At 37.5% G+C, this 14,198-nt stretch overlaps 2 protein-coding genes across 2 annotated transcripts in view; one reads left to right on the top strand and one right to left on the bottom strand.

Moving 5' to 3' along the window:
* Nucleotides 1–902: 902 nt before the first annotated feature.
* On the bottom strand, nt 903–1,400 carry LOC115219301 (SCAN domain-containing protein 3-like). The gene has a single exon (XM_029789463.1). It carries the CDS (start codon nt 1,398–1,400, stop codon nt 903–905), a length of 498 nt encoding a protein of 165 aa, XP_029645323.1.
* A 12,755-nt stretch (nt 1,401–14,155) lies between these two features.
* The window catches only part of LOC118766051 (integumentary mucin A.1-like), a 13,672-nt gene continuing 13,629 nt past the window's right edge, over nt 14,156–14,198 (top strand). Inside the window, exon 1 of the mRNA XM_036509205.1 lies at nt 14,156–14,198. This exon is cut by the window's right edge and continues 181 nt beyond it. The gene's annotated coding sequence lies outside the window, so the exon portion shown is untranslated.

Raw genomic sequence — 14,198 nt, 5'->3', positions numbered from 1 at the left:
TTATATATATACAAATATATATATATATATATATATATATATATATATATACAGGTACATTTATATATATACAAATATATATATATGTATATATATACATATGTATATAAACAATAACAATATTTAACAAAAACATCTTTAAATGACGGTCTGACTCTCTGCCAGTCAAATGAGAATCAGTAATTGAAGTAGATGGCGAAAAGGCTCCGGAGTAATCATTTAAAGATGTTTTTATTACATGTTGTTATTGTTTTTGTTGAAAAACATCTGTTGAAAAAAAGCCGCAATAATTATGCACCGACTCAATCTCCCCCCCTCTCTCTCTCCCTCTCTCTCTCTCCCTCTCTCACGGATTTCATTTTCAATTGAAAGGAGACGATTTCTGTCTTTGCTCTTGATACATGTTCAATAAGAAAGGGCTTGCTCACACATGTAAGAGGTTGAAACCTGCAGCAATATGTTTACTGCTTTCCTATGAATGGCAGGATACTCTTTTTTCAAAGAAATCCAAAACTTGTTCAGAGACAGGTCTGTAAATCTTATTTTGATTGTACGATCACACTGCAACTCACAAAGTTCTTCCTCTTCTTTTAAAGTCAGGTTATCAGGATGACCAAAAGATTCAGAGTATGGATCCTTCAACCAATTATATACCTGCGTTGAAAGGGAAGGAAAGTAATTTTCAGTTCTGATATATAGTCCATCCAGGTGGGATTCAATAAGACTTGAAATTTTCTGATATCCCTTTACACTTTTAAGCCCATGAAGTAGCGGAAACATCTCAAAATTTCCTTTTGCTACATGTTTTTCCCACACATTCACTTTGCTTTTAAATGCAAGAATTTTATCACTTGAAGCCAGTATATTTTCTCTGGGGCTTCGCAGTGACTTGTTCAGTTGATTCACGTGATGAAAAATGTCTTATAAGCCTCTGCAGTCATATTTTCATCTTCAAAGCACTTAGCAAAATCTTGCTTATTGGTTTCTTGAAAGTATTTCTGCAACTCATCTCTCACCTCAAACGACCTATGTAAACCTTTTCCTCTACCCAGCCACCGGATTTCCGTATATAGCAATAGATTTATACGTTCTTTGTTCATGCATTCACACAGTCTTTTAAAAATTCTGGGGTGAACTGGTCTTTGTTTAATAAAGTTGACCAATTTTGTAGCATCGTCAAAAACTTTTTTCAATTCATTTCCCAGTGATTTTGAAATCAAGTCCTCTCTGTGAAGAAAGCAGTATGTTGAGATTATATCAGGATTTTCTTGTTCAACAAGAGAAACAAAACCTTTTATGGAGCCAACCATTGATGAGGCGCCATCAGTACAAATGCCAACACAGCCCTTCCAGGAGAGATCTCTTGTTTTCCAGATATGAGGACAAAATGTTGAATACATCTATTTCTTTGCTTGTCTGAGGCAGTTCTTTGCAGCATAGAAAATTTTCTTGAATTTCACCCTCTTTGACAAATCTTACAAAAGCTACGTGACAATTATTGATAAGATCTGTTGACTCATCAAACTGAATAGAAAAACTGCTATTTTTCATTTTGTCACGCAAAACTTCTTCAATGTCATGTGCTATGTCATCAATGCGTCGACTTATTGTACTATCTGAAAATGGAACATTTTCAATTTCTTGTAGTGCATTTTGCCCAAGAATTTTACCAACTATAATTTTACAAACTGGCAGTATTAAGTTCTCACCAACTGTGCGACTTTTCCTTTTCTGTGCATAAATTTCTGCTACTAAATAACTTGCTTCAAGAGCCTAGTCACTGACACTAACTTTACTCACAAAAGCTGTACTCTGTTTCTTCTGAGATTCCAACAGCCTTTAAAAAAATCGTATGTTGTGAAGTGTCTTTTTGGTTTAGCTGGAGGCATTGCTGCATTTGGAAGTTGTTTGCCATAGACGACACACAGTGGAATGGGAGAATTTTTCTTTCTTTCCGTTGTTGAACTACTAGTGCAGTGGAATTGGTCTGAAGATTGTGGCTCTTCATAACTAGCCTCATCCGAATTTACTGAATGTTTCCTCTTCAAAAAACTACTATATTGGGTTATTAGGTATTTCTGTAAAAATAAAGAAAAAAATACATGGTGTCCATAAATTACAGACATCACTAAATATATCCCCAATGGTTGTTATATTTTTTTGATAACATAATAGGTTTGATAGGATGATGTCTATATATTACTAAGTTACAATAACCAATAATAGGTTGTGCATATATATTACGATCATGAAATTAGCATTAGCTTATCTCATTCTTTCTCGCGGAACCCCGTGGAACCTTTTGCGGGACCCTAGGGTTCTGGGGAACCCCGGTTGAGAATCGCTGCCTCAGACAGTGAAAGGTTAATCACTATAAAAATATGCATCTCAGTAATACAAAAATATCACAGTTTCATCGATTTGTAGTGTATTTCACTGACTTGGGAGTATCTGATTAATAAAGCCAAGAAATTAACGCTATTTTCTTGTAAGATGTAAATAAATATTGATTGATAGCTTAATTGATTCAGGTGTTGTCAGTAGGCAGTACAAGTTATTACGGAAGAATGGTTTTCTCTCGTATGTACTTGAATGTGTTGAGACAAGATAGAAGTACTTAATAACCTTTTGTTACAAAATTCCCAGTGGTTCAATTTGTTTTCGGAATGTATCAGTTTATAATGTTTTAAGTTTCTGTTCATTATGAAGTTTTTTCATGCAAATTTTGCAGCTGTATGACAAGGACCCAGCCAACCAGTCAGTCCCTTACAGTTCTGGTCGGCTTAACAACAAAATGAGACAATAAAATTAAATATATTTCTCTGAAAAGGAAAACATTTAATAGGTTTATGGGAGCTTCTAAATCAAGATCTGGTTCGGCAATGAATATTAAAAATAATAATAATCATTTCTACTAAAGGCACAAAGTCTGAAATTTTGTGGGAGGGGGCTAGCCGATTAGATCGACCCTAGTATGCAACTGATACTTTATTTATTGACCCCAAAAGGATAAGAAGCTAAGTCGACCTCGGCAGAATTTGAACTCAGAACCTAAAGACAGACGAAATACCTATTTCTATTTCTTTACTACCCACAAGGGGCTAAACACAGAGAAGACAAACAAGGATAGACAAACGGATTAAGTCGATTATATCGACCCCAGTGCGTAACTGGTACTTATTTAATCGACCCCGAAAGGATGAAAGGCAAAGTCGACTACGGCGGAATTTGAACTCAGAACGTAGAGGTAGACGAAATACCACTAAGCATTTCGCCCGGTCTGCTAACGTTTCTGCCAGCTCACCGCCTTATCAATAATAATAACAATAAACCTTTCTACTATAGACACAAGGCCTGAAATTTGTGGGGAGGGGAATAATAGATTAATCGACCCTAGTGTTTCACTGGTACTTAATTTATCGACCCCGAAAGAATGAAAGGCAAAGTCAACCAATAATAATAATAATGATAATAATAATAATAATAATAATAATAATAATAATAATAATATAATAATATAATAATAATAATAATAATGATAATAATAACTGAAAATAGGTGGGTAAAGAAAAGAATGCATGGTCAATTTCATAGGAATGTTGAAGATAAGACAGAGAAAAAAGATGACTGTGGATGACTAAAAGTGATTTAAAACCGGAAACGAAGGCTCTAATCCGTGCTGCCCAAGAGCAAGAACTAAGAGCAAATTACATAAAATATAGAATAGACAACACATCAGAATCTGTGGACGAAATGGTGAAACCATATGGCATATTACTAGCCAATGTACGCCACTAGCCCAGAAGGAATATAAAAGACACGACGACAATATAGCCAGGTTTGTCCATTGGACACTTTGCAACAAGTGTAGACTTGACAGAGCAAAAAATTGGTACGACCACAAACCTGAAGGCATTATCGAAAATAAAAATGCAAAGATCCTATGGGATTTTATGATTCAGTGCGACCATGAGATAGAGAATAGGAAGCCAGACACAGTCTTAATTGAGAAAGAAAACAAACTATGCTGGATCATAGATATAGCATGCCCAGCTGACAACAAGGTATGCGATAAGGAGGAAAGAAAAGTCGAGAGATATGACAGATTAGCTTGGGAAGTTAAGCAGTTGTGGTCGATGAAAAAGGTAGCAGTAGTACCAATAGTTGTCGGAGCCCTGGGAACAGTGAGCAAAAATCTCGAGAAGTACGTGGAACAAATAGGGGCTGCAATAAGGGTGGAGGACTTGCAGAAAACAGCACTGCTTGGAACCGCTCGAATACTCCGGAAGATGCTCGAAACATAAGTACGATATGATTTGACTTAGATAAATTCCTTCATCGTAAATACGATGGGGTGTTTATAGATAGAATACTCTAGCTTCTTAAAACTGTAAAATGTTGTTTATAAATTTCCATATCTTAGTTATGGTAATCCCAACTTGAAGGCGGCGAGCTGGCAGAAACGTTAGCACGCCGGGCGAAATGTGTAGCCGTATTTCGTCTGCCGTTACGTTCTGAGTTCAAATTCCGCCGAAGTCGACTTTGCTTTTCATCCTTTCGGGGCCGATAAATTAAGTACCAGATACGCACTGGGGTCGATATAATCGACTTAATCCGTTTGTCTGTCCTTGTTTGTCCCCTCTATGTTTAGCCCCTTGTGGGTAGTAAAGAAATAGGTAGTCCCAACTTGCCGACGTTACGCTCAAAAATCAACTCCCACCCGCCCTTAATCGACTGCCAGCCATAACAGCTAGCAGTCCAATCAAACAGCCTGTATTAGTAGACACAAGTCCGCTCCTCTATTTAACGCAGCATCGACAGTAGTAAACCAACAGCCGTAAATCTACCATCATTTCTTGTTTAAAGAAGTCGGGGAGACAATATTAGAACCACTCGGTTCTATTACTATGATTAATATATATCACTATATTAATATAATTATAGTAATAATTGTGAAACTATAGTTGTGAACTAGGAAATAATTAGTTAGGGATAATAGTAGTAATAGTGAAATTATAATAGCGAACAAGAATTACCCAGAATCATTTACAAGTGACTTTGTGAAGTCACTTGTCGTCGGCGACTAAACCGGCAACTCCACTAAGCTTGCTTGGTGAGGAAAGTGGATTTTCGACACTATGTGGGATTAAAAACAAAACCTGGCAAAGAGTAGAGGAATTTAAAAATTCAATGGCCATTCCGAAAACGGGTAGACAGAACTCGTGAGCCCTGGTTGGCAGTCTGTCTAGGAGAAGGAACACTCTGAATTAAAAACTGGGGTAAATTGGACTCCTTAGTTACAGTGGTGACAACCTGCCAGTGTCCAATGGCTCCATGCCTAGGATGAAGGCGAATGAACCGGGACTTACCTCCGGAGCAATATTTGGATGAAGATACAGGACCAACTGATGCACACCTATCTCCTCGTGAGAATCAGGTTCATGGTCCCCAGCATGCAGAAATGCGAAGGGAATAGGCCAAACTTAAAGGTAGTAAGAGATCTGCAGTCTTGGTTGGCTCCTTCGCCAAACCAACAGAAGTGTGAAAAAAGGCGAGCATCTGGTGCCTTCAAATAACCTGTGCTCCGGGTAGGCTGTACTTGCTAGCCTTGGGTGGTAAGTAGCCTAAGAGAAGGTTCACTCTGAGTTCAAAACCAGGGGAGCAAGGACCCAGCAGCCTTGGCGGACTACCTTGATAGAGATGGTGCCTCGTTAAAAATACCGGTTGGTAGTAAACTAAAAACACACCTCATTTGTGAATGAAAATGCCAAACAAAATAAATGACGATAATAGTGTGAACGGGACTGGAACAAATGGGGAAGGTGCCGCATTTGGAAGGTGCTCCACTGTGCAGCAGGGTGACCCGATCGTAATCCAGCAACTGCTAGCCATGCTAAAAGACACAGGTGGAGTAAACAAGTAAACATGATGGTTATGGAGTGTTACTACCGGAGCTCCCCAGTTGATGTGAGTGGTATGTCTGTCAGAGGGTACAGAAAACGAATGCACAGTGAATAGAAGGCAATGGAACTGTTCGAAATTACTGAACTAAGATTATGTGACCAAGCAAGAGCAATACGAAAGAATGGATGGTTAACAGAACTGAAGTTAGAAGCTATTATAAGAATGATATCGGAAGAAGTTGCGCATGCGAGAAATGAAAGTGATATAGTGGAAGAGATGGACAATTGTTCGCAAGAATATAATACCGTCAATTGTGAAAGAATTGAGATCAGTGACTACTCAAATAATGAAGATCGATTAATGATAGACAGAAATTTGGATCTATTAATTACAGATGGGAGAGAATTTGTGTGCGACTTTAAGAAGACTAACCAATGGAGACTAAATCAAGAGACGAATAAAGTCAATAATGTACTGAGACACATTGAAACAAAGAACATCAATCTTTTCAAGGCTGTTAGTAGGCGGAAAGGACGGGTTTGAGAACTACTGAGAATAGAACAGCGACGGATAGAAGAGGAAATAAACGACCGTGGAGGAAAAGGAGAATTTCTGAAGATATAAACTCCTTGAACAGTGTAGTGTCAATACTTTTCAAGAAAAGAAATGGAGAACTTTAGACTGAATGGAAATTCTAAAAAGTTAGGAAGAAGTATGGTGTAGATACAAAAGGCTTGAATGTTGTAACTGAAGAACTGAAGCAGTGCATACATGTAAAAAAGCAAGGCTAAGTTTGAACAACGGATTAAGCAATACCAGTAAAACAAATTGTTTAGAACCGACCAAAAAAGATTTTATCAAGAGATTAATGACGATAAAAAACGTGAAAGATAAGTTCCTGATGCTGATAAAAGTCAACTTTTTTGGGGTAAGATATGGAGTAAGCAAGAACAACATAATACTATAGCTGAATGGCTCTGCAGCCTGAAGACAGTATCAGAAATATGAGTAAAAAGATAAGCAATTGGAAAGCAGCAGGACCTGATGGTGTACAGGGATTTTGGATAAAAAAGTGCAGTAGTTGCCATAAATTGGTCGTAGGACAATTTAATGCATTGACCAATGGAGAAGAAGAAATTCCGGGCTGGTTGACAAAAGGACGAACGGTGGTGTGCCCGAAGAATGCATCAAAGGGAAATGTTGCTGACAATTACAGACTAATTTTCTGACTCCCGTTAATGTGGCAGTTACTGCCAAAAGGAATAGCAGAAGAACTATATAAATTTCTCGATTAGAACGATATATTACCGCCGGGGCAATGCAAGATTGTAAAGAAAGGAGAATAAATCTGGGAATGGCCTGGATTGACTATCGCAAAGCTTATGATATGATTCTTCCACAATCGTGGATCATCACGTGCTTAGATGTTTGGAATTGCGAGGAATGTAACGTGTTTCCTGAAGAGGGAGGGAAAATTGAACTGACATCTTACGGAAAATGTTTGGGCACCCTGGGTATTAAAAGAGGGGTTTTTCAAGGCAACAGCCTATCTCAATTGCTTTTCGATCTCTGCATGATATCCCTGATCTTGGTACTCAGGAAAACGAACCTGGGGTATCAACTAAAGGATAAATGACAAGCAATCAACCACCTCCTCTTCATGGATGATTTGAAACTGTATGGAACTGTATGGTAAAGATGAGTTCCTTCGTGAACACGGTGCACTGTTTTAGTACTGATATTAGAATGGAATTTGGACTCAAGAAGAGCGGAGTAATCTACCTAAAAAGAGGCAAGGTACAATCCCTAGCAGGGATAGAATTACCGAAGAGAGATTTGATTAAGCAAATTGAAACGGAAGGATACAAATACCTTGGTGTACTAGAGTTTAACGATATAATGGAAAAGGAAGTGAAAGAACAACTGAGGATGGAGTATTTCCGAAGACTGAGGTTGGTGCTGCGCTCAAAATTGACTGGATGGAATAAAATCCAAGCAGTTAATACGTGAGCATTACTTCGGTATGGAGCGGGAATTATAAAGTGGCAAAAGAGAGAAATAAAGAAAATAGATACCAAGACCAGAAAAATGTTAACAGTACACGGAACCGTCTACCCTAAGAGTGGGAGAGGTTTGATCAGTTGCCAGAACTGAATCGAAGCAGAGAGAAATAGCTTAGGGTGGTATATAAGAAATGCCGTGGAGCCACTGTTGAAACACACGAAGAAGGCCGGCGTCATCAAAACTGAAAATTGTGTAACTAAGGAAACATTTAAACAAGAAATGAACAACAAAAAAAAAAATGAAAGAAAAAAGAAAAAAAGGCATGGAAGAAAAAATGTACGGTCAGTTTGCAAGAGATGAGAACGCCAAGGCAGATACAGAGGACCGGTGGCTATGGATGAGGAGGAGTGACCTGAAGATAGAGACAGAAGCACTCATATGCGCAGCTCAGGAACAAGCGTTAAGGACCAATTATATGATGTGCACAATAGACAACAGTACCGATAGTGACAAATGCAGAATGTGTGGTGAGAGGGGTGAAACGGTATGGCACATCGTTAGCGAATGTCCGAAATTGGCGCAACGCGAATACAAACGACATCATGACAATGTGGCAAGAATGATCCATTGGAAGCTCTGTGGAAATCACGGCCCTCAAAGAGCAAAGACGTGGTATGAACAACCCCCAGAAAGAGTCACCGAAAATGAGAACTGCAAAATCCTGTGGGATGTAATGATCCAGTGCGATCACCTGACCAGACATAGGAAACCGGACATTGTTGTGATGAATAAAAAAGAAAGAACGTGTATAATTATCAACATAGCAAACCCCGGTGACTACAGGATCAATGTGAAAGAAGAAGATTTAAAGTGGGAAATACGAAGGTTGTGGTCAATGAAGAGAGTAGACATGATAGCAATAGTAATTGTGCACTTAGAAGTATCAGCACTCAACTACCAGCATGGAAAGTGTGCTTGGAACTGCAAGAATTCTTCGCAGGGTTCTTGAAGCATGACCAGTAAACAAGTGTCACTTTAGTCTGCTGGCTGCGGACAGCTGACAATTTCCATCATACCCAGCTAAATAAGCTGTGAGTTTTCATATAACATTAATAATAATAATAAATAGGTAAATAAATAAATAAATAAAATCATGATAGTAATAATAACAAACGTTATCTTACCTCAATTTATGAGAGACAGAAGTTTCCAAAGGAACTCTCATTGTAACAGCGAAAATGAAGCAGTGCTACTTAGAAAGTGAACCTAAAAGAAGGGGCTATAGAAAATGGATGTAAATACTTTGGGTAGAGAAAGGTATGTTTAAAGTGACTGAGCAGAGATTAGTTGATTAAGCTGATGCTATTAGGAGAAGAAAGTGGATGACAGAAGTGGAGGTAGAGGAGATCACAAGAGAACTAGAAAAGAAAGACCAGGCAGTTGGAAAGACAAAGAATAACATAAGAGATACAGCTCAAACCAAAGAAGAATCTAAGGGGAAAATAACAATAGTGCTACCAATAAAGAAGGGACAACTGGCACCAACGACTTAAGGAATTTAAGTGAGGAAGATCAGAAGATTTTAGATGAGTTGCAGGAAGTAATGAGTAAAGAAGTAAAAAAAAGATTGCCAACATTAAAAGGCACCGACAGAAGGAAGTTGCTAGATATGACTAGAAAATTGGATTCAGTTATCAGTGGGATAGATATTAAAATATAGGAGATGCTAACTTATTGATCTGTGCAGGAGGGACAGTTGCCACTAGAAGATTAGATATATCACAAGGAAATATTAAAAAAGAGCAAATGGGGAAAAAAGAGACTACAAAATAAAATGAAGACTTTAAGACAAAATCTGAGTAGAAACTGAACAAGTTAGGAAACACAAGATGCAAATCTTCCCCCGAGGAAAGATCATTAGTGAAAGAGGAAGGATTTGGGATAGTAATAGAAGAGTTGAAACAGCATATTATAGCAATATCATGCAAACTCGCCAGGTATCGGAAAAGAATAGATCAGTATCAACAGAATAGATTATTTGAGACAGATCAGAGGACATTTTATAACTAAATAAATAGCGGAGAAAGAAGTAGTGAAGTGAGAAACCTAATGCAGAAGAAGCTAGAAAGCTCTGGAGTAATATTTAGGATAAACCAGTCAATGATAATGGAGATGCAGTATTGTTAAAGAAAGTAAAGGAGGAAGTAGTGAGAAGCAGCCAGATCTAAGACTAACTAGTGCATTAATGAGTAAAGTGTTAGGAAAAGTGTCGAATTGGAAAGGTCCAGGACCAGATTTACTTCAAGAGTACTGGCTAAAGAAATTTAGTAGCTTACATGGGAGGCTGAGGGAACAACTTCAAGATTGCCTTAATGGAGAAATAATACTAGATTGGATGACTAGAGGGAGGACAATACTCATTATAAAATATAAAAACAAGGGCAATACAGCTAGCAACTATAGACCAAGCATTAGTGTGGAAACTGTTAACAGGAATACTTTCAGAAAGCATTTATGAGCACCTTGACAACCAGAATTTACTGCCAGAAGAACAGAAAGGTTGCAGGAAGAAGGCTAGAGGAACGTATGATTTATTGTACATAGACAAAGCAGTTCTAAATGAGGTAAAAGCTAGAAAAAAATCTAGCAATAGCATGGATAGATTATAGGAAAACCTATGATATGATCCGACACTCATGGAGAAGTAAATGTTTTAGTATAAAGGATTGTGGCCAAGACAATGCGAAGTAAATGCCAGGTAAATCACAAGAAAACAAAGATATCAATTCGTTTTTTCATATATTTGTTTTCTTGTGATTTACCTTGCATTTACTTCGCATTGTTTTGGCTTTACCCACGATCCTTTATACAATATATTCTACACAATGCTTCATAGTAATTATTCCATTAAAATGTTTTAGTATATACAGTATAGCTGGCAACATAAGAAAATGAATTAGCATTAGCATGAAAAAATGGTAAGTAGATCTCTACTCAGGTGACACACTCTTAGGGAATGTTAATATCAAGAGAGGAATTTTCCAGGGGGACTAGTTGTCCTCTTTAATACTTGTGTTATGTTTGATCCCCTTCAGTTTAGTATTAAGGAAGATAAAGGATATCAGTTCAGAATGGCATAGATAAATATGCAATATTAGTCATGAGAAGGGGACAGGGAGTCAACAGCAAAGGCATCCAATTACCAGATGGCCAGACATTAAAATCATTGAAAGGAGGTGAGAGTTATAAGTATCTATGTGTATTAGAATCTGACAAAGTACCAACTATAGAAATGGAAACGAAAATTGAGAAGGATTACATCAGAAAGGTAAGGAAGCTAATGAAGTTAAAACTAAATAGCCCGAATCTATCTATTGAAGACTGTAAATGCTTGGGCAGTATCATTACGTAGATACTTTTGTAGAATGGACAAAAACTGAATTAGCAAAGCTAGACAGAAAAACTAGAAAGGAATTCAATATGAATGAAGGACCCCACCCAAGGGCAAGAATAACAAGATTATACTTACCTAGGAAGGAAGACAGAAGAGGGTTAATATCAGCAGAAGACTACGTGGAGTTAGCTAAAGTAGATATAGAGACCTATGTAGGAAATAGTGAAGAAAGTGTATTCAAAACTGCTAGAGTCACAGTAAAGCTTAGGGAAATCAAAAACCCAAACGAATCAGAAATAAGAGCAGAAATTATCTGACTGGCAGGAGAAGACATTGTATGGTAGATTTCCAAAGATAGTTGCAGCAAATAGTAGTAGTGAGACATGCTATGGTTGCAAAAATGAAAGCTGAAGAGGGAGACAGTAGCTGCACAAGATCAAGCATTAAGGACTAATTGAATAAAAGCTAAGATAGACAAAAACCAAGTAGATTCCCAATGTAGATTATGCAAATCAAAAGAGGATAGCGTTAATCATATATTAAGTGAATGTTGCATGCTAGCACAGAAAGACTACAAGAAAATGCATGACAACCCAGGGAGAGTAATCCACTGGGAGTTATGTAGAAAGCTAGGATTTGAACATACTGATAAATGGTATGAACATGAACCTAGTAAAGTACTAGAAAGTAAGAAATACAAGATGTTGTGGGACTTTAACATTAAGACTGACAAAGTCATAGAAACTAGAAGGCCTGATTTAGTAGTGTCTAAGTACTTAGGGGTATTAGAATCTGACAAAGTACAAACTATAGAAATGGAAACAAAAATCGAGAAGGAGTACATCAGAAGGGTGAGGAAGCTAATGAAGTCAAAACTAAATGGCCCGAATCTAGTGAAGCCTGCAAATACTTTACAGTCCCAAATGATAAAAAAAACCCCAATATGACAGGTATAGAAAAAATAGCAAAGCACCAGAACCTATCCATTGAATTACAGAGACTATGGAAAGTGCGGATAAAATATATCCCAGTAGTTATGAGTGCATTGGGAACTATCTCTGAAGATTTGAACAGATGGATAGAGGAAATAGGCATAAAAGCCAGTTTAGTACATCTCCAGAAAACTCTTATTAGGGAGAGCAAAGATATTTAGGAGGGTTCTTGGCATCTAAAGTTACTTGTTGTAGCCCGATAGGATTTTTTCTTTTCCAACAATCAAAATTGTTGAGTGTATCTGAAAACCTCCGCCAAGGCAACACTAACGTCTTCTCAACGATTATCTGAAATAAACTCGACTATTCTCACAAACGAGAATACTAAAAATTAACCCGACCGCTCTCAAAAACTAAGTAAAAAAACAGGAAAAATAATCCAGAATCCTTGTCCGGTACCGGATCTATCCAAAAATCTAATAAGTTCGTGCCAGTCACGAGGCCAAACATCCTTGAAGGTTTCATCCGAATCCATCCAGCGGTTCTTGAGATATCTTGTCCACGGACAAACAAACAAACACGACTGAAAATAATACCTCCACCTTCGCTATGGTGGAATTTATAATAATCCTTTTCACTATTGGCACAAGGCCTAGAATTTTAGGACAGGGGTCAACTCAATTACATCAATTCCACTGCTCAACTGGTACTTATTTTATCAACTTCAAAAGGCTGAAAGGCAAAGTCGACCTCAGGGCATTTGAACACAGAATATTAAGTCGGGAAAATACCGCTAAGTACTTTGCCGGTTGTGGTAACAATTCTGCCAACTCGCTGCTTTAATAAAAATAACGATGATGATGATTTCTTTTGGTTTGCCTTATTTTATTTTACTTTTTAAAGAACTGTTTCTAGTAGAGGTACAAGGCCTGAAATTCAAGGAAGGAGTTAGTCAATAACAGCGAGCCCATAATTTGATTATACTTTATTTTATCGAACGCGGAAAAAAAAATGGTGGGAAGGGAAAATCGACCTCGTCGGAATCAAGCATTCCACCTGGTGCTCTTAAATTTTACTTGTAAGTTTTTGTACAATTCAGGTTATGAAAGAAAACAGGTTTAACAACAGGTGGACGTAAAGCGAGCTTTTACATCACATCCACCTCTGCACGCATAGTTAATAATTCAAAGGTAATGCAATATGGATTTCTTTAAGATAATGCAATACAGTTATGTATGCGTAATGACTCGATATTCATTGCTTCACCGAGCACTTTCATATATCAACCAATTACTGACCTTGTAATGACACTTAAATATCATTTTAAAAGGAAACAAAAGATATATCATGCATATTGGGGGAGATAATGATCAGCTTTGAATATTTTATGAAATATATTGACGAGAGTGAGAGTGAGAGAGAGAGAGAGAGAGAGAGAGAGAAGGAGAGACATGCTAAAGAGAAGAACGGAAATAGAGGGGAACAGTGTTAGCTAAAGGTAAGACGGAGGGAGTGGGAGAGCAAGCTACAGAAAAGAAGGGTAGTTAGATAAATAAAAATAGAGAAGGGAGAGACAATAAGCGAGAAAAAGGACAATGATACAGGAGGAGAAATAGGAGAGGAAGAGGTAAACTAAGGGAAAGGGAAGTGTTAGGAGACAACAAAAAAAAAAGTGACAAAGTGATTTTTATCAAATAGATCATTATTGACTCTTAATTTCTTTGAAGGATCGAAGATGGTCGCACAAGCGTATCTGTCTGAGCCCTCCTCTCTCTCTTTCTCTCTTTCTCTTCCTCCTCCATAGATGTATATATATATATATATATATAGACACACACACACACACACATACACATGCATCATTAGTGACTATTAAAAGTACTAAGTAACAGTATACCGTATCTGAGTAAATTAATGTGGTTTGTTTTGTATTAGTGGCAAACAGGAAACTAACTTTATTACTG

This window comes from Octopus sinensis, linkage group LG14, assembly GCF_006345805.1.
Source record: "Octopus sinensis linkage group LG14, ASM634580v1, whole genome shotgun sequence".
Taxonomy (NCBI): Eukaryota; Metazoa; Mollusca; class Cephalopoda; order Octopoda; family Octopodidae; genus Octopus; species Octopus sinensis.
Note: the sequence above shows the minus strand (reverse complement) of the source record. Positions and strands in the feature narration are given on the sequence as shown.

What these genes read in the sequence shown, in the direction of transcription:
- LOC115219301 (XM_029789463.1), bottom strand. Translation starts at nt 1,400, where the DNA reads ATGTATTCAACATTTTGTCCTCATATCTGGAAAACAAGAGATCTCTCC.